The sequence below is a fragment of the Myotis myotis genome, unplaced genomic scaffold (assembly GCF_014108235.1).
Source record: "Myotis myotis isolate mMyoMyo1 unplaced genomic scaffold, mMyoMyo1.p scaffold_m19_p_13, whole genome shotgun sequence".
NCBI lineage: Eukaryota > Metazoa > Chordata > Mammalia > Chiroptera > Vespertilionidae > Myotis > Myotis myotis.
Window position 1 is genome coordinate 40,068,365 of NW_023416317.1, and position 24,016 is coordinate 40,092,380.

A 24,016-nucleotide genomic window follows, 5' to 3' on the forward strand; every position below is an offset into this window, starting at 1 on the left:
CAGAAGGAAAACCTCTTTTTGGGGATGGGGTAGACTCTTAGCAAGAAGTGACTGAATGTCTGTCAGTAAAAAATAAGTAGTCAGGTTATAGGTTATTTCAGCTTTGGAATGATTCCAGGGTATTACACAAACAAAAATTAGACCAAACAAAAGAGCCCAAGATCATGTGGCTTATGTCTGTCTCCTCACCTGTGGCGATACCATTATAGTGAATTCTGTACAGGATATCTACAGAATCTGATGTAAAGGTCAGAAAAGGCAAGCAAATATGTCCTAATTTTATTACAGCTTTTTGGATATGTGATCATTGTTTAATTGCCTTTATGATTCTAAAGCTTACTTTGAGGCCTTGTAGTACTACCAGCTAACACAAGAGGTCAGCAAGCAATTAGCTATTCAAACTTGGAAATGTTATGAATTAATTACAACATTACAACTGCTAAAGATGAATTCAAGAAATGTTTAAATGACCTTGCTTTTTGTTGATGAATATTTTTAAATGAAATTGATAGTCCCTGAGATTGTACAATGAATACTTTTTTAAAAATTTCTTTATTGATTTCAGAGAGGAAGGGAGGGGGGGGAGAGATAGAAACATCAATGATAAGAGAGAATCATTGATTGGCTGCCTCCCGCATGCCCCCCGCTGGGGATCAAGCCCGCAACCCGGGCATGTGCCCCTGGCCAGAATCGAACCTGGCACCCTTCAGTCCGCAGGCCAACCCTCTATCCATTGAGCCAAACCGGCTAGGGCTAACACTTTTTAATCTCAAATAGTTTCTTAACCTATCTCTTACCAGCTGTAGTTAGTGTTATTCACCTTTTTAAAAAACTGGTTTGTAAAAGGTAATTTAGTAAAAAGCTTCATTGTTTGATGCTTTCTGTTTAACACTATCTTTTTTTTTTTTAGGTTACATTTCGGACAAGAATCTATCACTGTAATATTAACAGTCAAGGAGTTATCTGTTTGGACATATTGAAAGATAATTGGAGTCCAGCACTAACCATTTCTAAAGTCCTCCTTTCTATCTGCTCACTTCTTACAGACTGTAATCCCGGTAAGGTTAATAATTCTTTACCTTGTTGTATTCTTCCTTGTCTGAAAAACACTTGTTTTCACATAAACCAAAATTTTTATTTTTCTAACACCTTTCAAAGGACAAAAATAGGTATTTTTAATCAAGAGAAATTCAGTCTAGTAGTTGAATCAATCTAGTTGAAAAATGCAGCAACTTCATTAGTTGATATGTGTTCTAGGAACAAGGTGTTTTAAACTAAAGACATTATTCTTCCTCATACAGGGTGGGGCAAAAGTAGGTTTACAGTTGTGGGATTATTTATTCCGCAATACAATTAATAAAGAACTGTTACGTGTACTCACAACTATAAATCTACTTTTGCCCCACCCTGCATATTTCTCTTTAAAAAAAAAAAATTAGAGTTCTAAGTGTTGAGCCATCTGCCGGTTTACTGAGCACTTACTCTATACCTGGTTACTGAGGTAGTGTTCATTTTTGAAAGTGTTATTTCTTTGCTACACACATTTATTGACTACCAGACTGTGATGTTAGGGGTGGGGAAGCAAATAAACAATTAATTATTAAAGATTCTATTCAGGATTCAGAGAAACACTATACTTAACGTCCAGGGTCTTTCTGGGTAACAGTGTAGAGTTAAATAGTGCTACATTGCAACAGCCATGTGGACTACACAGTACTCATTGTCATAACTGCTGCCACTGAGTGAGTGAAAGGTCATGTGAACACAGCTGGGTGTTCATTGTAGTCTGGGGCCTTGTACATTCCAGTTTCTATTGAATTTACCCTAACACATGACGGAAAAAATCCCTCCGTTTGGGTCATGGTTGTTGGGAGAGGAATGGAATGAACGAAAGAGATCATTCTATTTTGGTAACGATTTTTTTGCCATATGTTGAGTAGCTTTTTAAACTACCCAAAATATGATAGAGTGGTGTTTCAAAGATGGATTTGATCACTTGTACTTGGTACATTTCTTTCCAAGCTGCTAGTAATTTAATTGCTAAGACCTAAAATATTCTTTTCCTTTCTCCAAAGTAATCTACATTCTTTTCTTCCAGCCGACCCATTGGTGGGAAGTATTGCCACTCAGTATATGACCAACAGAGCAGAACATGACAGAATGGCCAGACAGTGGACCAAGAGATACGCTACATAAATTGGGTTTTCACAATTCTTACATTATTTGTCTGTCACAGAGAGAGCTGCTTATGATTTTGAAGGGGTGGGGGAGGGTGGGAGTTGGTAAAGAGTAGGGTATTTCTATAACAGATATTATTCAGTCTTATTTCCTAAGATTTTGTTGTAACTTAAGGTATCTTGCTACAGTAGACAGAATTGGTAATAGCAACATTTAAATTGTCATTAGTTCTGCAATATAAGCTAAAATGTAGTACAGAGAAGAATAGACTTTGGATTCGGTTGTTTATAGTCTGTAAATTTAAGCCAGCTTAATTTTGGGCAGGTTACACACATGGCCATTTCTGTGAAAGTCCTTCCAGACTGCATACTTTTTTGTTTAGAAAAATTGAAACTTGTTTTCCCTTCTTGGAAGGGAATATTGATATTTAACAGTTTTTAGAGATTGTCATCTCATCTTAAATGGACATGTGGCTTATAAGACACTTTGAGGAAATGAGTAGTTATGTATTTTATTTTATATGCTCTACTTTATTGTGAAAAGATTAGAGGTTTGAAAACCTGTAGTAAAATACCTTAAGCTGTTAACTGTAAGGCGTGGAATAGGAGTTGCTCAGTGGATTGGTTATATGTTGCAGACCACTTAAGTCTGCATTTGTTACTGTGCTAATAAACAATATTAAAACAACCACCTAACATCCCTGCATTCATTTTCTTTTAAACCAGATCTTTGCTATAAAGCAACCTAGAAGTAATTGCAAACTGAATGGATTGGTATGTAACTCTAATTTATACAACCGCCTTGCAGGATAGATTTTGAGGTGTCTTAGAAAAGGTTAGATAATTGAACCTGTCACCTTTCAAAAATGTACTCAAAGATGCATCTTTTAAAAAGCATTTCCAAGTTGCAGATGCTGTGGTGGCAAGTACATGAGTAGTGGGTTCTCTAGTGCAGCCACATTAGAGGGCAATTTGACAGCACCTAAGTGTTCATATCTATTGGATGCGGCAATTCTATTTGTATCTACTCCAGAGAAACTCACCCAGGTGCATGGAGTGAAGGTACATACACATTCATTTAGCATTTAAAAGGAAGATGGTAACATTCCAGCATCGATCTAAGTTCCGTAGAAAAAAGCAAAGCTGCAAGATGATCTAGTATATTATCTAAAAATAATTGTAAAAGTATTTATCTTCCTATGTAAAATACATAGGGGGAAAAGCTGTAAGTGGGAGAGCAGATAGGGAATGACAACCTTATCTGAGCAATAATTTTAGACCAAAAAATGTATTTGTGATGAGAAATTTTAAAGAATTATGCAGTGGTAGCACTAGCCTAATCTAAAAGCATTCCATTGACGATGTTAACACTTATTATTTTCACATTTCTTTGCTGAACAGCTTATTTCATGTTTTATATTTAAATCAAATAGTTAACTGCTTTCACATCAAAACCACTAAGTAGCCTGTTTCCTACCTTTAAAATTAGTAACAAAATTGAAATTTGCTAAATACAGTGAGCTCTATTGCTCAGATCTTGCCAAAAATCTTCAGCGAACCTTAGCACAAATTCAGATATCCAACTTGAAGACTATCTGTAGTCCAGTATTTTTATGATACATTTTATCCACATGACTACACGTCCATAAAACTATTCCAGGAGGTATAGTATTCCTTGTGGAAAACAAGATTTATTATCCTTACGTGCCTAGCAATTTTCTAAACAGTTTGAATATATTTATACCACCCACTACCTCAAGTCATGCTAAATGTGTAATTTGAACAAAGCTAAACCACAGGGTTTGTTCTATTTAGCAAGATCTCTAGATAAAATTCAGCTTAGCACTCAAATTGTTTACTGTTTGATCCAATTTGGACACACAAAAAATGACAGTTTGTAATTCTAGGCATTAAATGACTTGTGAATTTTTTGGAAACAAAGTTATATTTGAGCTAAGAATGCATAAAGTTATACAGAATGATAGCTTTTGAAACATTAAAGGGGGAGGGACACTACTTATAGGTGTGTATATATAAATAACAAAGGTGCTAATATCAGGGACAAATTTCAAGCAACCAAAATGCAAATGTATTATTTCATATCAGGCAATAATAAGCTTAGCAAAATAATTTAATCATAGCCTTACATGCATTAAATTGCTTCCTTAGGGATTTCTACCAGACCAAAAGTAGCTACAAATGGCCTATTTTAAATATGTTCACAGATACTTAAGGACAATCGCTATTCAACAAACAATTGTGGCACTGATTTTTAGTTCTCAGAGCTAGAATTCCCTTTGTTTTTCCTCCCAGGCAAAGGAAAGCTGGACTTGCTCTGGGGCTGGGAAAGTTTGCTGGCCAAGAGAGTGAATGGTTCAATCAGAGTTTTCCGATCTGTAACTGTTACCTCCCACAGTCGCACCTTCTCACTTTTTGCCCATTGCTGTGCCACTTCAGCATCCACTTGTCTCTGCTCAGAAAGGTCCAGCTTGTTTCCTAATACGACAATTGCTACCTGAGAGAAAAAGTGATACAAAGATCACACTTTGCCGACATCATCAGTTCCCAGGCAAAATGGAGAAATAAAATTGTCCCATTTAACAATCTGGTACAACAAAACTGATTCTCAGAGGGAACCTGAATGACGACAACACAGTGGGACACAAACCTGACTCCTCCTGTAATGCATTTCTGTTGTTAAAAACACAGAGGTTCATAGCTAATATTTGTAAACAGCCCACGTGCCCATCAGCAGATGAGTGGATAAAAAAGCTGTGGTATAGTTACACAATGGATTACTATGCAGCAGTTAAAAAGAAGGCTCTTTACCTTTTACCCTCGGTATAGTTACACAATGGATTACTATGCAGCAGTTAAAAAGAAGGCTCTTTACCTTTTACCCTCCAGGAGGGACCTAGAGAGTATTGTGCTGAGTGAAATAAGCCAGTCAGAGAGAAATAAGTATCATGATCTCACTCGTGTGGAATCAAACAAAATAGATCCTGAGACATAAAACCAGGGACAGACTGACGAATTTCAGAGGGAAGGTGGGGGAAAGGGGGTAGGAGTGGGGTGATTAACCAGGGAACATGTATGCATGACCCATGGACACCGACGACAGAGTGGTGAATGCCTGGGAGGGGCAGGTATGAAATGGAGGGGGTCAATGGGAAAAATCAAAGGGGACATCTGTAATACTTTCAACAACACAGATAAATTTTGAAGATGCAGATGTTCTATAGGCTGTTAGGAAACATTTTAAATTAGCAACAGGTGAAGTTAACTCAGAATGGAAGCTAGACTTGGGGAAATTCATATCTAGGATGCAGATAAAGGTGTGACTGAAATATGCCTCCATTTCAGTTTCACTATCTACTGTGTGCTGTTTCCCTATATGTATTTCAAAATACACCAGAGAACTCCCAGAGCTGTGAGTTCCACACCCCTAGCAACTAAGTTCTATGAGCATAGGAATTTTTGTTCTGTTCACACTATTCCTAATCATAGAAAGTTACCCGATGCAATCACTAAATATTTGTTGAACATATGGGCCAACAGGAATATTTTACAATAACTGCAAGGCAATCGTTCACAAATGCTTACTATACACCAGGCACCTGTTTTCAGGTGATTAAAAACCAGTCACAAGCCCCCAGGGAGGGCAAAGGGAGGAGGACAAACATCCACCAGATTTTCAGATACTGACTGTAAAGCCAATAAAACAATGTGAAAGTGGAGGAAGTGCACCAAGAGCTGTCATAGAATGCTCCTCTGGGGACAGCTTTGAACTAGGACCTTTGAGCCACTGCTGTGCTCCTGCGTCTAAGGCCATGCCTTCCCGAAAGGATGGAGGAGCACGCACGCCCCGGAGCTCTGGGTTTCCCGGCAAGTCTCTCCCATTTCTCTGCAGGAACTGTCTCTTCAAGCCCTCCAATCATCCTTCATCACCTAGATTTTCATCTTCACATACATCCCCTAGGCCAGTGGTGCAGCTCGCGAGCCACATGCGGCTCTCTGACCCCTTGAGTGTGGCTCTTCCTAAGCCTGAGGAGTGCCCTAATTAAGTTAATAACAATGTACCTACCTCTATAGTTTAAGAATTTGGCTCTCAAAAGAAATTTCAATTGTTGTAACTGTTGATATTTGGCTCTGTTGACTAATGAGTTTGCCGACCACTGTACTAGGCTGACCTCCATCTCTCTTTCCTCCCCAATGGTACAAACTGTTCCACTTTGCCCCAGACTTCCTGCCTCCAACAGTGTCCCTCCCTAAAAGCCCTAAATCTGTGGAGGCTGGTGCTGCTATTCTCTGCTACTACCTGCTTCCCACCCCTATTTTGTTGCTGTTCATTACAGACCTGGCTTGTGGTCACCCCACACTACTTTTGTCATAATTCCTAGTGACTTCACTAGCCATGTGGGTGACCTCTCCAGTAACCTTGTCTCCAAAGATCTTAATCATTCTCCTAACCTCAGCCATTCACAACCATGAACACATCCTAACTCTTACCATTATAAATGCTCCCCTCTATGAACTCAATTCCGGGAATCCCACTCTGACCTCTACTTTCCTAACACCAGACCACAGTTCTAAACACCACAAGCACCTACCATCCACTGGTTCTCCTACCGTAATCACTGTCCTTCAACCCCTCTCATCTCAGTTTCTCACCCAGCTTCAGTTATTTTAATTTACTCCACTGCTGTCATTATCCCATTGTGTTCGCCTGGTAAACCCCCTACTGTGGTTACATTTAACTCTTAACTGGACTCTGCCTACATCACTTACTGAACGTGTGTAGAAAAACCCAAATTCATAACCACTGACCTCAGGTGAGGTGGTGGTTTCCAGCAAATATATTACATTTACTCTGTAACTAAGACAACATCTACATTGCCCTTTTCCCCAGCCTCCAACATCTCTTCCGTCACCCACCTTACTCAGAGTCCATACTACTTCAGTAAGAAAATACAAGCACTGAGAAGAGACCTTTCACATGTTTCCACCACACAGCTAAGCTACCATCTTCCAAGCCCATGCACCCATCCTCCCTGACCTGGACAAGGATGTCACTCCTGTATCATCCTCTCTTCTGTATCATCCATTTTCTTTCTATTGAATCATCCCATTAGCACACAGTATGTCTCACCTAAATAAAAAAAGACTCTACAAATCCTTCTCCAGCTCCTCTCTGTTCCTTTATAAGCCAATATGTTTACCCTTTGACGCAAAACTAGCAAAGAGCTATGTTTGTTGTGTTCAGTTCTCTTACGTCCAGTCCAATCAGACTTTATCTCACTGTTTTACTACAACAGTTAAGACCTCCAAGTTACTGAAGGCTGGCCATTTCTTTATCCCTTTTTTTTTTTAACCTATCTGCAGCATTTGACATAGTTTGATTACTCGTTTTTTTTTTTTATTTTCTTGTTTAAAGTATTACAAATAGTAGTACATATGTCTCCTTTTTTTCCCCCAGTGTGATTACTCCTTACTTTCTAAAGTGCCCTACGTCTTCCTTGCCTTCTGGGACACCCTTCTCTCTTGGATTTCCTCCGACCTCACTGGCCACTTAGATTCCGTTGCTGGTTTCTCTTCAATTCTCCAAAGGGGTCAATGTCCAAGTGCTCCAGGGCTGTAGCTTTTAGCTAAGCTCCTTGCTATTCACCTTGTCCCTGTCTGTTGACAACAGCCAAAGTAATCATTTTAAAACAAGCCCAAAGATGCGCAACCTCATTCATATTAAGGGAAATGAAACTACTAAATTACCATTCTCACCCAGAAGAGTCACAAAACCCAATAGTTTAATCATACATGGTTGTCCAGGATGGAGACACAGGCTTTTTCATACCATTCCTATGGAAGGCATTATATTTACTCTTTGCTTCAAGAACCCCTGCTGCTTGATCTTCAATTATACGCTAAAATGTACAAAATAGTAAATGCAAATGATTATTCATTGTAGGAAGTCCTAGCCAGAGCAATTAGGCAAGAAAAATAAATAAAAGGCATCCAAATTGGGGGAAAAAGTAAAACTCACTGCCCTGGCCAGTTTGGCTCAGTGATTAGAGTGCTGGCCCACAGACTGAAGCACTGTGGGTCGGGTTCAATTCCCTGGTCAAGGGCATGTACTTCAGTTGCTGGTTTGATCCTTGGCCCCAGTTGGAGTCAGTGGGGGAGGCAATCAGTTGATGTGTCTCTCACATCAAAGTTTCTTTCCCTCCCTTTCACTCTCTCTAAAAATCAATGGGGAAAAGAAAAAGTAAAACTCACTATTTGTGGGTGACATTATTTTATATATAGAAAACTCTAAAGACCACCAACAACTATTAGAAATAAACAATAAAGTTGCAGGATAAAAATCAATATACAAAAATATCTCTATACGTTAATAACAATCTTTTTTTAAAATATTATTTTTATTGATTTCAGAGAGGAAGGGAGAGAGAGAAATATCAATGATGAGAGAGAATCATTGATCGGCTGTCTCCTGCATGCTCCCCCCCACCCCCCAACTGGGGATCAAGCCCAAAACCTGGGCATATACGTATATGCCCTTGACCAGAATCACCCAGGACTCTTAAGTCCACAGGCCTGCACTTTATCCACTGAGCCAAACCGGCTAGGGGACAACAAACTATTTAAAAGAGAAATGAAGAAAATTCCATTTACAATTGCAACAAAAAGAATAATATACCTAGGTATAAATTTCACAAAGGAGGTGAAAAGACCTTGCATTGAAAATGAGGGGGACCAAAAGTTTTGCCTTTTGAAATAGTGATTTTAAACTCAATTCTTCTGAAACAAAACTCAGAAAGAACTTTTGACTCCCTCCTGTCTAAGAGATTCAGATGGCAAAGCCTGCCTCAGGAAGGGGACTGCGGCATAACCACCACAGACAGGAAGCCTCCAAGCAGGAGCCTGTTAGCTAGATACCCCGGGGCCCATTGTTTCCGAGTTGCCTCCTGAGGTTTTGCCTGCCATGTGTTCCACTCTTCCTCAGCTACCTGTACATCAGCACTCTCACTTTTCACATCTAAGATCCTGTTTTCCTCCTCCTTTGACCAAAATGTAGTATGTACCCAATGCTGCCTCACTGTCTTTGGAATTTTCAAGCATATGTGAATTCCCTGGGTTCATGTATTAAAAATTAGATTTTTCTCCTGTTAATCTGTCTCTGCTAATTTGATTGTTAGCCCAGCTAGAAGAATTTAGGAGGTGGAGGAGGAAAAGTTGTTTTAGAGCACCCCCCCACACACACACACCCAGTTTTGGAGAGCCAGCCAGGAGAATTCACTGGCTGGAATACTGCTTATTCCTTAGACTGCTGCAACTAAGGGATAATGGACATCTGACCACAGCTGGCTGAAAATGGTAAGCATTTTACCCTGTCAGCCTCTGATCTCGTGTTTGTGGGCTTCGATGAAAGTTAGAAGCAGTAAGAGTCCTTTTTCTCTCTTCTACATTTAGATTGGCGAGAGAAAATATGTGTGAAATGCGTTTCCTGGGCAAATGTGACTCTGGTCAAACTTGGTTTGAGTACTCTTGTTTTCTAGGAATCCTGTTCCTTCCAGAGAGGTTCTATTATCTTCACCAGCTGAATGACGCTTAGGCATCTGGTGAGCAGCCGAACGGGCTCTGGACCCGTGCTTAGGGAATCTTAAAACTTATTTGTTCAAAAGGGGGGGAAGCTTGTGACTTCCTGTGGTTTAGAACAGCTGGTGAAAGACAGGGCTTCCCTTCTTTCTTAGGCTAACTCTGCAAATAAACTGTTGGATCAGTGAGGGCTGTATCTTTTGTGCCCTTTATGGAACCTTTTGCTTCCTTGGTTACGCCATAAAAGGCTTAGTGTTTGAGTCGATATTAAAATCCTACTGTCTTTAAAAAAAAAAAAAAAAAAGCCAAAACCGGTTTGGCTCAGTGGATAGAGCGTCGGCCTGCGGACTGAAAGGTCCCGGGTTCGATTCCGGTCAAGGGCATGTACCTGGGTTGCCGGCACATCCCCAGTGGGGGATGTGCAGGAGGCGGCTGATCGATGTTTCTCTCTCATCGATGTTTCTGACTCTCTATCTCTCTCCCTTCCTCTCTGTAAAAAAATCAATAAAATATATTTAAAAAAATAAATAAATAAAAAATAAATAAATAAATAAAATCCTACTGTCATTGGCCAGATGATGGATACCTTGAACTAGGAAAACTTCTAAATAGAAAAATGTTTAGAGAACTCTCATATTCATATAATTAGCCATTAGGACTCCCTTAACAGGATGGAAGAACAGAAATTAGAACAAAAATCAAAATCCACTTAGACCTCTTCCTATTTACCTTTAGATATTTGCAGATACTGTAATAAAAAAAATAAAAATAAAAAATAAATCAGGATGCCCGGCTGGTGTGGCACACTGGTTGAGCTTCGACCCAAGCATCAAGAGGTCGCTGGTTCAATTCCCAGTAGGGGGCGTGCAGGAGGCAGCCTATCAATGTTTGTCTCTCATTAATGTTTCTATATCTCCCTTCTCCCTCTCCCTTCCTCTCTCTCTAAAAATCAATAAAAACATAAAGTCTGATAGAAATTAAAAAAAATAAAAGTCTTGGCTCTCCTACTGGTAAATCAGAAATACAAACAGCCTGTAACTACCTAAGGCTGAGGAAGCAAAGGGGGAAAAACTGGAAAAGGGGCACTTTTAAAAACACAAGTAGCTAAAGCCTTCTGTGCCTGACCATGTCCCCACCCCAATAGCCTTAAAAATTGGCAAAAGCCAGCCCTGGCTGCTGTGGCACAGTTGATTGGGCGTAGGCCACGCATCAAAAGGTTGCTGGTTGATTCTTGGTCAGAGCACAAGCTCAGGTTGTGGGCAGGAGGTAACCAATTGATGATTCTCTCATCATTGATGTTATCTATTCACAAAGTAAATACGTATTCAAAATAATAAAAATAAATGTCAATCCAGATGTCCTTCAGCAGGTCAATGGTTAAACTTTGGTACATATGTACCATGGAATGCCACTCGGCAATAAAAAGGAATGAACTACTGATATGTGTAGTAACTGGATAATTTTCCAGAGAATTATGCTGAGTGAAAAAAGCCAAGAGTTTACATGCTGTATGATTCCACTTATGTTACACTCTTAAAATGACAAGGTTAGAGAAATTGAGAACAGATTAGTGTTTGTCAGGGACAAAGAGGGGGTGGCTATAAAAGGGTAAAATAAGGAATCCTTTTGGTGATGGAATTGTTCTGTATCTTGACTGCATAAATGTCAGTATCTTGGTTGTGAAACTGGACTACAGTTTTGCATGTTGTTAATATTGGGGGGGAATCCAGCTAAAGATCTCTATTATTTCTTAAAACTGCATGTGAATCTACAATTATCTCAAAATAAAAAGTTTAACATAGGGTAAAATGTAAAAATCTAGGTTAAGAACATCTAGTCAGCACTGTTAACCACTACATCATAGGAGGTACTCCTAGGTGGTGAGGAGTCAGCCATGTGAAGATCTGGAAAGAGATCTGCGATAAGAGAGTTCCAGGGATGGGAACCAGAAACTGAGAAGGACTTAATAGGGGAACAAAATGATCATGGTGGAAAAACAGAAAGTGGACCAGTGTCAGTGGAGTACGGTGACAAAGGAACAGAATGATGAAGATAAGATGAAAAGGAGAGGCATGGGCCAAGTCATGTAAGACTTTATGGACTATGGTAAGGATCTTATTTTTTTAAGTGTCAAATGGGTAGAATCCAATCATTAAGTTAAAAAGAATTTTTTTTTGCAAGGCTGAAGACAAGATTCCTATTTAGCCTAGGAGACAAGAAAGAGCCCTAGGAAACAGTGCTGCCACACAATATGAAGTGAACTACCTAAACGGAACTTGAGATACGGAGTCCCTAAAATTCAGTTTATACATGAAAACAAGCAGAGACAGAAGGGCAAATGCTGGCCCTGACTGAACTCAGTCAGTCCTGTATTTCCTGGGCTAAGGAAAAATAAAAACAACACAACATTATAGATACTGTGAATACAATGTCTCTAAAAATATTTTAACTGCCCCAAATTCCATGCTGCAATTTAAATAGTATTATGATTCATAGTTGGCATTTTTCACATATCCACTTACCTCTTTTTTATCTTTGAACTTATCAATTTCTTTCTTCAGCAGCTCCACTCTTTGAAAGGATTCAAGATTATTCACACTGTACACTAGGACAAAGCCATCGGCAAATGAAAAATAGTGCTTCGGCAGGTCCACGCCCTCCTGCAGGCCTCTGGTGTCATAAAGATGTAACTGTTCCTTTACTCCCCGATCCGTTTCCACTGAAGCCATGTACACATCTTCCATTGTTTCACAGTCTTCTATTCCTGGGATGAAAAAGGAATCACTCTCATGGGTACCAATGCTGAATCACTGTACCAACTGTTGAGTATTTTCTTGTCCTTTAGAAGTTGTTGGCTTTCTAGGTTCCCTATTGACTACATGTAAGAAACATATTTCCATTACTAACTTCTTTAAAATGAAAGGTAGTTGTTGTAGTAAATGACCAACATGCTTTTTAAAAACACGTCTTCTGTATAGAAAAAAATTTTATTAATGATTTAATATTACACATTTTTTAAAAGTTACCATAAGACGCCGAAACCGGTTTGGCTCGGTGGATAGAGCGTCGGCCTGCGGACTGAAAGGTCCCAGGTTCGATTCCGGTCAAGGGCATGTACCTTGGTTGCGGGCACATCCCCAGTAGGAGGTGTGCAGGAGGCGGCTGATTGATGTTTCTAACTCTCTGTCTCTCTCCCTTCCTCTCTGTAAAAAATCAATAAAATATATTTAAAAAAAAAAAAGTTACCCTAAGAAGAGTCAAAGATCTGAATACCTAAATTGGAAGGTTAAAGGCTGGTTTTTAAAGTAGCTTCAGTAACTGAGTGGTCCCATTTTCATCTCCATCAGAGCCAAGGACAGGGCCTGAGGTAAATTTGCTACTTTTTTTTTCTATGCAACTTCCTCTATTTCCAAGGTCTGTTTATGGGACTCAAAAATTTATAACCTGGCCAGTGTGGCTCAGTGGTTGAACATCGACCTATGAACCAGGTGGTCACAGGTTCGATTCCTGATCGGAGCATATGCCTGGGTTTCGGGCTTAATCCCCAGTAGGGGGAGTGCAGGAGGCAGCCAATCAATAGTTCTCATCATTGATGTTTCTCTCTCTCCTTCTCCCTTCCTTTCTGAAATCAATAAAAATATATTTTTTAAAATGTTATATGTCCAGTCTGGGCCTGAGCACCAGGCTTTCATTCCCAAGCACCTATTGGGCACTTTTATGTGAATGTCCTGCAAGTACTCCAAACTAACAAAACTTGTTCTTTTTCTCCATACCTGTTTCTCCATCTAGCTTTCTCCCCTGGATCACCATCCACCTGGGCAGTCTTTAGAGTTCTCTTTAAACAAGGAAAACGTGGGTGCAAGTTATCATGCATTAGGCACTTTACTGCTAAAGCACATGCTCAATACATTGCCACCTTCCATGCCCACTGGTGTGTTGGCACCTGAACTGCTGCAACAGTTCAATAAACACCTTGTATCCTTTCTAGACTGCTCAAATGTCAGCTCCATGGATCCTCTCCTGATCATCCCCTTCCCTCCTCTCTGCTCCTACTGTGCCTTTTACAAGTAACACCATTTAATACTTACACCTTCCCATATCGGTCCCCTTCAAGGCTGGAGTGTAAGCTCCTTGGGAGCCAGGCCTGTAGCTAACCTATCTTGATAGCTCTGAGGACTAACAAATTGACTTACAGACATAGGAAGTCCTTAGTAAATGTTTGCTGAATGAATGAATTCATCATTGATGTCCCAATTTCAGTCCCTTTCTTGCCTGGGTGATCCTTGTAAAATGCATTCCTACCTTGCTTCATTTGTGCAGGTTTGTCTCTTCAACTAGTCTATTCAACTAGTCTATAACTCCCTGTAGGCTGAGGAATTAGGAGAATCTGGCCAGTGAAAAAGATAAAATACTAAATATGGTAACATTTAGGATTCCCCCCAAAATGCCCCACCCAGGTCACCTTACGAAGCTCAAAGTCATAAATCCTATCCACATGCTTACAGTTTTTAATTAATGTTTTAATCCTCCATTCTTATTTATGAGGAGACAACTTGGATTACCAGATGCTTGAGTAAAAGGGAGAACAAAACCAGAAAAGACGCCTTATAGAAAAAAGAATGCAGGAAAAAGAAAACTTACCAAAAAAAAAATTACCCAATATTATACTCAAAGAAATATGACAATACATCCATAAAATAAGAACAGGATACGAAGAAGTGAAAACTCAACACAAGGACTGGAAAATAAAGATATGGAAAACTCTCAAAAAGTGGAACAAAATATTGAGAGAAAGAAATCAGTAAAGAAATTAAAAAATTAGTTCACTAGTCTAGAAGATCCAGCATAGAGAACACAGAGAAGGGAAAAGGATCAACAAAACAATTCAGACATGAAGAACACACGTTTCCATACTGAAAAGGGCCACATTTTCTTCATAAATTTAACCTAAAGCAGCATATCACAACAGACTGAATGAACACAGAGGAAGTAGATACCCAGCTAGACATTAGATTTTCAAAAACGTAAATTGGTGCTCTTCTCACTAAATTATTTTGAAGACATAATTTTTCATAAACGTGTTATCTTGGTATGTGATGTTTATTATTATTTTAAGTAATAAATAAGTACTTTTTAAATTTCTGTTTTAATTTCTAATACGGTAAAAATATAGCCTATATAAACAAAAGCTGTTTGGAGTTTTAGGAAGGTAAAGGAGTTCTTTTGTTTCCCTCTGGGCATAATTTGGTTTTTTTGCACAGCCAAAAATTAGAATCTGGAGGTGAAAAATTAAGAATAGTGCAGCATCTGTGGTAGGAGGGATTCAGAAACCATAAAAGTTGAGAACCGCTAGCACAGCCACCATAATAAAAGCCGAATATGGATTTAACCAAAATTGCTAAATATTTTGAGACAGTGGAAGAGAAGCAAAGCTCATCAAAATAGTTATTAAAAGTAAGATAGAAATGTGCTCTAAGCCAGCGGTTGGCAACCGGTGGTCCATGGGACCACTGGTGATCAGTGAGGTCTGAGAGGTTGGCAACCACTGCACTAAGCTACTTGCCAGAGATAAATACTTCAAAGATCTATGATTCTATGATCTCTCCAACACAAACCTCATTTAATTCCAATTTGCAATGTTTGATCGCCTTAAAGCCAAAGATGCTGTCTTCTTCACCTCTGTATTCTTACAAGACTGCATCACAGCCTGTTTCACATAGCGAGTATTTAATCATGACGCAGCTCAATGAATGAGATAATCCAATTCACAAAAGTAGGTCATACTGCAGCCAACAGCTGTTTCTTGCATTTTGAAAATCTATATAGCTGTATTGGAAAGTCATGTTTGAAATAGAATAAGATCATTCAGTGTATTCTTACGTCAGTGCTTCTATGACTCCAAAACCACTATTCATTATGTAAATACACAGGAAACTACATATATAAAAGGTATAACTTTCAGCAAGCACTCTTGAATTTCACTATCATAAAAGATGTGTTTTTTTTTTTCTCTCCCCTATTATTTCCTCTCTCAACGTCAGTTCACTTCTATGATCCTTCTGGTCCCCCTGGATTTCACTCTTGTGTCTGTCCCCCATCTTTAGGTTATTATGACCAACAAAACCCCTAGCAGTTCCCAGAACCTACAGAGGAACTACAGAAAAATAATCTTACCAATAGTATGATTCCCATAAAGGAGCTGCTCCAAAATTGCTGTTTTCCCCACAGACAGCAAGCCACAAACCACGACTTTGCAGCCCTTTCCCATCTTGTCTCAGGATAGCACTGCAAAGAGAACAGAATATCCTTAAAACTGTATACACTGAAATCAACCTTTTCTTTTTCTATGTTTAAATTTAGTAAGTAATACATACAGAGGGGGGATTTCAAATTTAAAAAAAGATATATAGCCCTAACCGGTTTGGCTCAGTGGATAGAGCGTCAGCCTGCAGACTCAAGGGTCTCAGGTTCGATTCCGGTCAAGGGCATGTACCTTGGTTGCGGGCACGTACCTTGGTTGCGGGCACATCCCCAGTAGGGGGTGTGCAAGAGGCAGCTGATCGATGTTTCTCTCTCATCGATGTTTCTAACTCTCTATCCCTCTCCCTTCCTCTCTGTAAAAAATCAATAAAACATATTTAAAAAAAAAAAAGATATATAGAATAAGGTATACCCTTCCAAACCCTATTTTATTTTCTCAAATTCTGTAATTTTTATGACCCACATCAACACTAATCAGCTATCAGGAAAAATAATTTTTTTCCAAGAAAAATAATTTCTTTAATTCTCACTCGAGGACATACTTACTGATTTTACTTTATTTTTTTAAAAATATTTTTTAATATATTTTATTGAGTTTTTACAGAGAGGAAGGGAGAGGGATAGAGAGTTAGAAACATGGATGAGAGAAACATCGATCAGCTGCCTCCTGCACACCCCCTACTGGGGATGTGCCCGCAACCAAGGTGCATGCCCTTGACCAGAATCGAACCTGGGACCCCTGAGTCTGCAGGCCGACGCTCTACCCACTGAGCCAAACCGGTTAGGGCGACACTGTGTATTTTTTTATGAAAACATCACGTACTGTGTGCAATACTTTTACTATCCATTCATGAGCACATTACATACATTAAAAGGGTTTTGCAAACAGTACTGCACGTAATATCCTAAGCAGATTCCAGCTTACCATTCTTTTATTCATTGAATAAATATTTACTGAGGGCTTACCATAGTTCCAGGCATTAGAAACAAACAAACCCAGAAATGATCCTTACCCTCGGGAATCTCAAAATCAATTGGAAATACCAATCCAAATTTTGCAAAACTAACAGAGAAACTACAAATTAAAAACTGCAAGATCTAATTAAGAAATTAGCAGTGGCCCTGACCAGTTTGGCTTAGAGCGTCGGCCTGTGGACTGAAGAGTCCCAGGTTCGATTCCGGTCAAGGGCATGTACCTTGGTTGCGGGCACATCCCCAGTGGGAAGTGTGCAGGAGGCAGCTGATCAGTGTTTCTCTCTCATCAATGTTTCTAACCCTCTATCCCTCTCCCTTTCTCTCTGTAAAAAATCAATAAAATATATTTTTTTTAAAAAGAGATTAGCAGTGGTTATTCACATCGCCAGACTCTCCTTTCCAAATGATTCATCCAACTCTGTCTGCAGTCATCAACCTTGACTCATTTTCTCATACCCCACTTCTGATCCATCAGTAAATCCTCTGCACCAGTGGTTCTCAACCTTGGCTGCACATTAGAATCACCTGGGAATCTTTTTAAAATCTTGATTTCTGGGCCTCATCCCCTGGAAATTCTGTTTCTTTGTTATGGGGTGAAGCCCAGAAATCAGGATTTTAAAAAGACTCCCAGGTGATTCTAATGTGCAGCCAAGGTTGAGAACTATTGCTTTACACGGTTGAAACATCCAGGCTGAACCATTTACCACTTTCCATCACTAACGAAGGAGTCTGAGGGGCCAACTTCCCACACCTGGTCTTAAAGACACTCATGTCATAAACCCCCAAACCTGGGAGTATTTTACTTGATACAAGAAAAGGTATTTTGGTTAAACTATGACCACTGCAGTGGGGAGATCATCCTGGATTATCTGGGTGGACCCAATGTAAGCACAACTGTCTTTATAAGGGACCCAAGGAAGACATGGTGATTTTAAGATACTGTACTGCTATCTTTGAAAATGAAGAAAGGGGTCAGGAGCCAACAAATACCAGTGGCTCTAGAAGCTGGGGAAGGCAAGGAAATGGGATTTCCCCTCATGCCTCTAAGAGGAACACAGCCCTACTGACAACTTGATTTTAGCCTAATGAGATTTCTGATCTTCAGAACAAGAAGACAATAAATTTGTGTTGTTTCAAGCCAGTAAATTTGCTATAATTTGTTACAGCAGCAACAGGAAACTAATACCACCTCCTTACTAGTCTGCCTGCTTCCACTTTCCCCTTCCCCTTTAGCCTCAAAACTACAATCCAAATGATCCTTAAAAAATGTGTAAGCTACCCCCATTTGACAAGAAAAACCAATTAAAGCCAAACAAACTTTATAAAAATATATTTTTTTTATTGATTTCAAAGAGGAAGAGAGAGTGGGAGAGAGAAAGAAACAACAATGATGCCAGAGAATCATTGATCAGCTGCCTCCTGCACACCCCACACTGGGGATGGAGCCCCCAACCCAGGCATGTACCCGGACTGGAATTGAGCCGTGATCAACCACTGAGCCACACGGGCTGGGCCCAAATAAGCTTTTGACTTTTATATCGCTTGCATCTTGTGGCCCTCAATAAATAAATTTATTTTTTGTTTCCTACTACATATATATGTGTGTGTGTGTGTGGGTAAGCCACATAAAGTTATCCTTCTGCTCAAAATCTCCCAGTGGTTGCCAATCTTGCGCAGGTTGGAAACCCCATGTCCTCATAACCTTCCCCTGCCTCTCATCTCCTGGTCTGCTGTGTATGGCTGGTTGCAGCCACACTGCCTCCGCGCTGCTCCCGCACTCATCCAGGCACACCAGCCGCGGCGCTGGTCCCCACATCTCCTCCACTCTCCACTCCCCCAGGTCTCCTCTCCACCCTGGCTTCTCACTCACTCGCCGCGAACGTTCCATCCAAAACTGCCGCCTCAACACTCCCCCTCTCTGACATCCCTCGCCGTTCGTCGGTAGCACTGACCATCCGAGATGACATCTGACCATGTTTGTGGCCCGTTTCCCAGGAAGCCCTGACCAGGCTGCACCCCCAGCGAGTGGGACGCTGCCCGGCACCTGTCAGGCGCTTCATACCTATCTGTTAATGGAATCAATGGGCCATGTGAGGGCTCGTGCAATGAATGGTAAGCCTGACTTTTCTTTTTTTTTTTTTTTTTAAAAAAAAAAAGGAAAGTAATATAGGAAATAGGGGCGAAATAACCAAAACCTCTAATGATTTAGAAGGTAAATAGGATTCTCTTAAATGTGGGCCACATTGAAACTTAGAACTTGTAGAGTTAAACCACACCGTTGTATTAAAATACTCTGGAGACGCTAAAAAAGCGAGGAAACCTTTTCTTACATAAAGAACGCAGCACAAAAAGCCAGCATTTTTTCCCTAAACACGCGCACCTGCCAACCAGGTCTCGGCAAATAAATATTGCGTTTTTCTAAAAAATTGCGGTTCTGACGTCGCAATACTGGAACCAAATCCTCGCGCAGGAAAGACCCGGGAATGGAAACGCACTCTCCCTCCCCCGGACCGATTTCGGGGCAAAACCCCTCGTCACTGGCCCTGCGGGGGCTAAAGCCGGATTGGCCCGCGGACCCCGACCCGCGAAGCCCCTGGGCCAGGAGCGACTTATTTGGCGGCGGGGACAGCGTCGCGGGGGTCGGTCAGAGCACCCCGGGGCCCCAGACCCCTGCGCCCGTCCTGGGGTCGGAAGGGGACAGCGTTTCCCGCAGCGACACCTCAAGCGAGGAGCCTGCGGTGCGCGAAGCGACGTACCGGTACACAAAGTGACACAGACCTGTGCCCTCCGCAGACCCCGCGGATCGCGGCGTGTTGGCAGCCCGGCTCCCCCGCAAGTTTCAGCTACCGGAGCCCCGCCCCCAGCTCGCCTCCTCCCGCACAGCGGGTCTGGAACGCCAGCCGCTGCCTCCGCAAGGTCTGTCTCCTAGAGGAGCAGGGGCGGGACAATGAGGAAGGCTGCGCCCCCTCCCGGCGGAACTCCGCCCACCGGCGCTCTGCCGGAACTACATGTCCCATGAGGCTCTGGGAGGCCGCAGCTTCCTACCGGAAAGAGTTTCGCTGAAGTGGGGGAGGAGCCCAGAGAGGATTGTGGGAGAGAGGCTCTTCCTTTCCGTCTGGCCGCAGCCATCAGGTAAGCCGTGTTGGAGACATACGCTATTTCATCCGCCGCTCATCTCCCTCTGCCCGGGCCATCCAGGCTCGGGGACCCTGCGTCCTCAGAGCTCCTCCCGTCTCCTGTGCGGCGTGAGTTTGATCAGGATGCGGGGCAACGGGGTGACGGAGAGGCGGCCGCCGGGGCGGGCTGGGGGATGGTGTGATGGCGGCGCGAATTCGAGCTGGGCCCAGAGCGTGAAGGAAAGGGAGGCGTGAGGCAGAGGAATAGGAGGCAGGGCCAGGGCTTATTGGGGCGAGTCGGTCGGTTGGGTAGAGTAAATGCTTTTTCGTAGGGAGTTAACCTTTTGGCGGCGGCAACATTCCCCTGTATTGTCGGCGAGGTCTCTGCAGACGGGGCCGGGCCCTTGGGGATGCCGCCTGCCGCAGTGACCCGCCCCTTCAGGGCTTAAGTCTTGCGCCATTCATTCATGCAGAAAAAAAAGAAAAAGAAATGCGCCGAGGGCCTTGCTGCGTTGCCCTCTCTGGGGTCGCAGCGGTGACTGAGCGCCGCTTCCCATGGACGCAGCGGCGGGGGTCGGGCTAGCTGCGCGCTGCAGTGTGTGCAGAGCCATTTTCATCCGCAGTGGTTGCCGTGTGGCTGGTGGGGAGCTAAGATGGACGTACGCAGCCTTTAATGCCCGGTGTTATCTCAAAGGTAAACCAAGATGGGCGCTTACAAGTACATCCAGGAGCTATGGAGGAAGAAGCAGTCGGATGTAATGCGCTTCCTTCTCCGCGTGCGCTGCTGGCAGTACCGCCAGCTCTCGGCGCTCCACAGGGCGCCCCGCCCCACCCGGCCGGACAAAGCGCGCAGGCTGGGCTACAAGGCCAAGCAAGGTGAGAGCGCCCTGCCTGGGTGCGTGGGCACAATTGTGTCCCCGGGAAAGGCTAGGGGCTGGTGAGCAGGAAGAGCAGCTCTTGCCCCGAAGTCTTCCTTCACGTAGATCTTTGGCAGCGACTGTCCTCAGCCGTCAACACATTGAGGTTGTGGACCAGTAAATAGTTGTCTAGCTGCTCTGGCAAGTGTGTTGTAGATGACAAATTTGTATGAGTCTGGATTAAAGCAAAATAACGGTGTAGTAGAGTGAGAATGAGAAGTTAATCTCTCTCTCTCTCTCTCTCTCTCTCTCTCTCTCTCTCTCTCGTTAACAAAGGACTTGAAAAATAACCGTTTTGTGTTCTTTTTAAAAGTGAATCTCAAAACTGGTGTTCATTTTACCATCGCTAGGTCTGTAGTATTTGACTTATGGTCTGAATATATATATATATATTTTTTAAAATATATTTTATTGATTTTTTTTTTTTTTTTTTTTTTTTTTTTTACACAGAGAGGAAGGGAGAGAGATAGAGAGTTAGAAACATCGATGGGAGGGAAACATCGATCAGCCGCCTCCTGCACATCTCCCACTGGGGATGTGCCCGCAGCCCAGGTACATGCCCTTGACCGGAATCGAACCTGGGACCCCTCAGTCCGCAGGCCGACGCTCTATCCACTGAGCCAAACCGGTTTCGGCGGTCTGAATATATTTGATGTAGGCGCAAAAGTGACATGTCCTTGAGCCTTGCACTCTGTGGTTTTTATGAAATCACCGTGATTTTTTGTTTATAGGTTACGTCATATATCGGATTCGTGTGCGCCGCGGTGGCCGCAAGCGCCCTGTTCCTAAGGGTGCCACCTACGGCAAGCCTGTCCATCACGGCGTTAACCAGCTGAAGTTTGCGCGAAGTCTTCAGTCTGTTGCCGAGGTGAGTGGTCTTTGAGAAGCAGTTGTATTGGTTACCTCCCGGAAGTGGTGTAGACAGGTTTGTGCAACTTTTCTGATAGCTAACTTGTGCCTAGGTGAGCCCTTTGTGTTTAGATGTGGGGTTTGTGAGTTTTACTATTAACATTGGTCGAATTTCTGTCAAAGAAAAGACTTTATAAAAAAAAGTCTGTTACTAACTTGGTTTTGCTCATATATGTCAGAAAGTGTTTTATGATTAGTGTGAACCTGTGGAACCTAAGCTTTTGAAGAACAGTAAAAAGGCAAAGCTATGCAAGACATAATTACGGCCTGCAGTGCCTAAAATACACTAAATGTTAAGATTTTTGTAAGAAGTTTGCTTATCCTCCCCCCTCTATTGTATTAGAAAAAAGGTAAGTTCCAGAATCTTAAATATTGTTAGCCAGATATTATTCATTCCTTAAAGGCATTCACAAACCCCATTCATTAGATAGGGGCTAATAATAGGGAATAGTAAGTTTACCTTTTTATACTTATGGTTAGGTGCCGTAGTCGCTTGTCTAGTGAACTAAAGAGAATTCTTGGTTCCGAATTTGCTACTGTGGGAAATGTGGGAGGCTGACCCTTTTTCCTCTTCTAGGAGCGAGCTGGACGCCACTGTGGGGCTCTGAGAGTCCTGAATTCTTACTGGGTTGGTGAAGATTCCACGTACAAATTCTTTGAGGTTATTCTCATTGATCCATTCCATAAAGCTATCAGAAGAAATCCTGACACCCAGTGGATCACCAAACCAGTCCACAAGCACAGGGAGATGCGAGGGCTGACATCTGCGGGCCGCAAGAGCCGTGGCCTTGGGAAGGGCCACAAGTTCCACCACACTATTGGTGGTTCTCGCCGTGCAGCTTGGAGAAGGCGCAATACTCTCCAGCTCCACCGTTACCGCTAATATAAGTAATGTTTGTAAAATCCTTACCTAATAAACAATTTAGGACAGTCATGTCTGCTTAAAAGTGTTCTTTGATTTGTTAAAACTAGTCTGCAGATTGTCTTATGAATGCATTGTCACATAAAAGTTAAAGTGCAATAATGTTTGAAGACTATAAGTGATGGTGTGTCTCATTACTCATAAGATAGACGCTTTTGTCTTGGCTTTATGTCAGTGATTTTCAACCGTTTTCATCTCATGGCACACATAAACTATTAAAATTCTGCAGCACACCAAAAAGTAATATTTTGCCAATCTGACCAAAAATAGGTATTTTGATCCATTCTTTTTTAACTTGACAATCTAAGGGGGCTAGAGGTTAGTGCCCCTGACTAGTCAGGTATTGCATGTTTTAAAAATTGTGTCCCACCAGTGTGCCACAGTATACTGATTGAAAATCGCTGCTTTATCTTATTAGGGAGTTTCCTATGTCAGTGTTTGGTATAGGTGTAACATTCTGTGAAGGAGTGCAAAACTAGCCAGTAGATTTGTTGGTGCATGTGATGAAACCTACAGCTTTATTGGGGTAATGCAATGCTCTCTGCTTGTTTACTCTCAAGGGGCTGTTTTTTGGAGTTTGAATTTTGCTTGGAAATGTGAAAGATAACCTAATCCATTCTAATGGTCCTGTGCAGAAAAATGAAAGTTAAGTAGGGGGGTTCACATTTTTTAAATTAACCCAGTATAACTGCTGCTTCTGAAAGAAGAAAAGTTTAAAAGGATGCCACCATCTTTTAGGAGAATTGAATGATTCTGTTGAAAGAGGGTTCTCTTAAAATTAAACATTCTAGTTTACCTAAACAAAACTGACTTGGCCTCTGTAGTACCATTCACTTTCACGTAAATGCTAGAAGCCCTGATTCAATCCCATTGACTGAATTTCCTGCAAAGTAGTAATAGTAATTACATTGGTGTGTATTGAAACTGATGGAAATTGAACAAATGAGAAGGGGAATTAACTTTAAGGTGTGTTGTGTTATAACTATTATGAACCCAATAGCCACGTTAAGGGGGAAAATGTGGTTGATTTTAAGGGTACTTGTGCTTAGTTCATTTAGTCTTATAAGTCATCTTGGGCCAATCCACTATATCCATTATTCCTATAATGTTACTGAGAGTAGTCATGTATTGGTGTCAGTACAAGTT

General features: G+C 41.6%; 3 protein-coding genes across 10 annotated transcripts in view; 2 read left to right on the top strand and 1 right to left on the bottom strand.

Moving 5' to 3' along the window:
• The window catches only part of UBE2E1 (ubiquitin conjugating enzyme E2 E1), a 58,358-nt gene extending 55,493 nt beyond the window's left edge, over positions 1-2,865 (top strand). For both annotated transcript variants that reach the window (XM_036332750.1, XM_036332749.1), the window contains exons 5-6: positions 911-1,058; positions 2,099-2,865. In XM_036332750.1, the coding sequence (XP_036188643.1) occupies positions 911-1,058; positions 2,099-2,196 (246 nt within the window). In that variant the 3' untranslated portion in view covers positions 2,197-2,865. The remainder of the gene's footprint in view (positions 1-910; positions 1,059-2,098) is intronic.
• NKIRAS1 (NFKB inhibitor interacting Ras like 1) lies at positions 893-19,925 on the bottom strand. 6 transcript variants are annotated; one of them, XM_036332754.1, is made up of 6 exons: positions 19,763-19,866; positions 15,945-16,055; positions 14,073-14,157; positions 13,544-13,605; positions 12,293-12,534; positions 893-4,692 (listed from the first exon to the last, which is right to left on the bottom strand). In XM_036332754.1, the coding sequence occupies exons 4-6, from the start codon at positions 13,578-13,580 to the stop codon at positions 4,450-4,452; spliced, it is 522 nt and encodes a 173-aa protein (XP_036188647.1). In that variant the 5' UTR covers positions 13,581-13,605; positions 14,073-14,157; positions 15,945-16,055; positions 19,763-19,866; the 3' UTR covers positions 893-4,449. The 6 variants fall into 6 exon arrangements, with proteins under 6 accessions (XP_036188647.1, XP_036188649.1, XP_036188644.1 ...); XM_036332756.1 differs by lacking the exon at positions 13,544-13,605; XM_036332751.1 differs by lacking the exons at positions 13,544-13,605; positions 14,073-14,157 and having other exon boundaries at positions 19,785-19,922.
• A 78-nt stretch (positions 19,926-20,003) lies between these two features.
• Positions 20,004-22,882, top strand: RPL15 (ribosomal protein L15). 2 transcript variants are annotated; one of them, XM_036332748.1, is made up of 4 exons: positions 20,004-20,138; positions 20,817-20,998; positions 21,771-21,907; positions 22,526-22,882. In XM_036332748.1, the coding sequence occupies exons 2-4, from the start codon at positions 20,827-20,829 to the stop codon at positions 22,829-22,831; spliced, it is 615 nt and encodes a 204-aa protein (XP_036188641.1). In that variant the 5' UTR covers positions 20,004-20,138; positions 20,817-20,826; the 3' UTR covers positions 22,832-22,882. The 2 variants fall into 2 exon arrangements, with proteins under 2 accessions (XP_036188641.1, XP_036188640.1); XM_036332747.1 differs by having other exon boundaries at positions 20,114-20,251.
• The last annotated feature ends 1,134 nt before the right edge of the window (positions 22,883-24,016 follow it).

What these genes read in the sequence shown, in the direction of transcription:
- NKIRAS1 (XM_036332751.1), bottom strand. Translation starts at nt 16,038, where the DNA reads ATGGGAAAGGGCTGCAAAGTCGTGGTTTGTGGCTTGCTGTCTGTGGGG. An exon ending in TTATGGGAATCATACTATTG is followed by an intron (nt 12,535 to 15,944) that starts GTAAGATTATTT and finishes TTTTCATCCCAG; the next exon opens with GAATAGAAGACTGTGAAACA. An exon ending in AGTTCAAAGATAAAAAAGAG is followed by an intron (nt 4,693 to 12,292) that starts GTAAGTGGATAT and finishes TTTTTCTCTCAG; the next exon opens with GTAGCAATTGTCGTATTAGG.
- RPL15 (XM_036332748.1), top strand. Translation starts at nt 20,827, where the DNA reads ATGGGCGCTTACAAGTACATCCAGGAGCTATGGAGGAAGAAGCAGTCG. An exon ending in GGGCTACAAGGCCAAGCAAG is followed by an intron (nt 20,999 to 21,770) that starts GTGAGAGCGCCC and finishes TTTTGTTTATAG; the next exon opens with GTTACGTCATATATCGGATT. An exon ending in GTCTTCAGTCTGTTGCCGAG is followed by an intron (nt 21,908 to 22,525) that starts GTGAGTGGTCTT and finishes TTCCTCTTCTAG; the next exon opens with GAGCGAGCTGGACGCCACTG.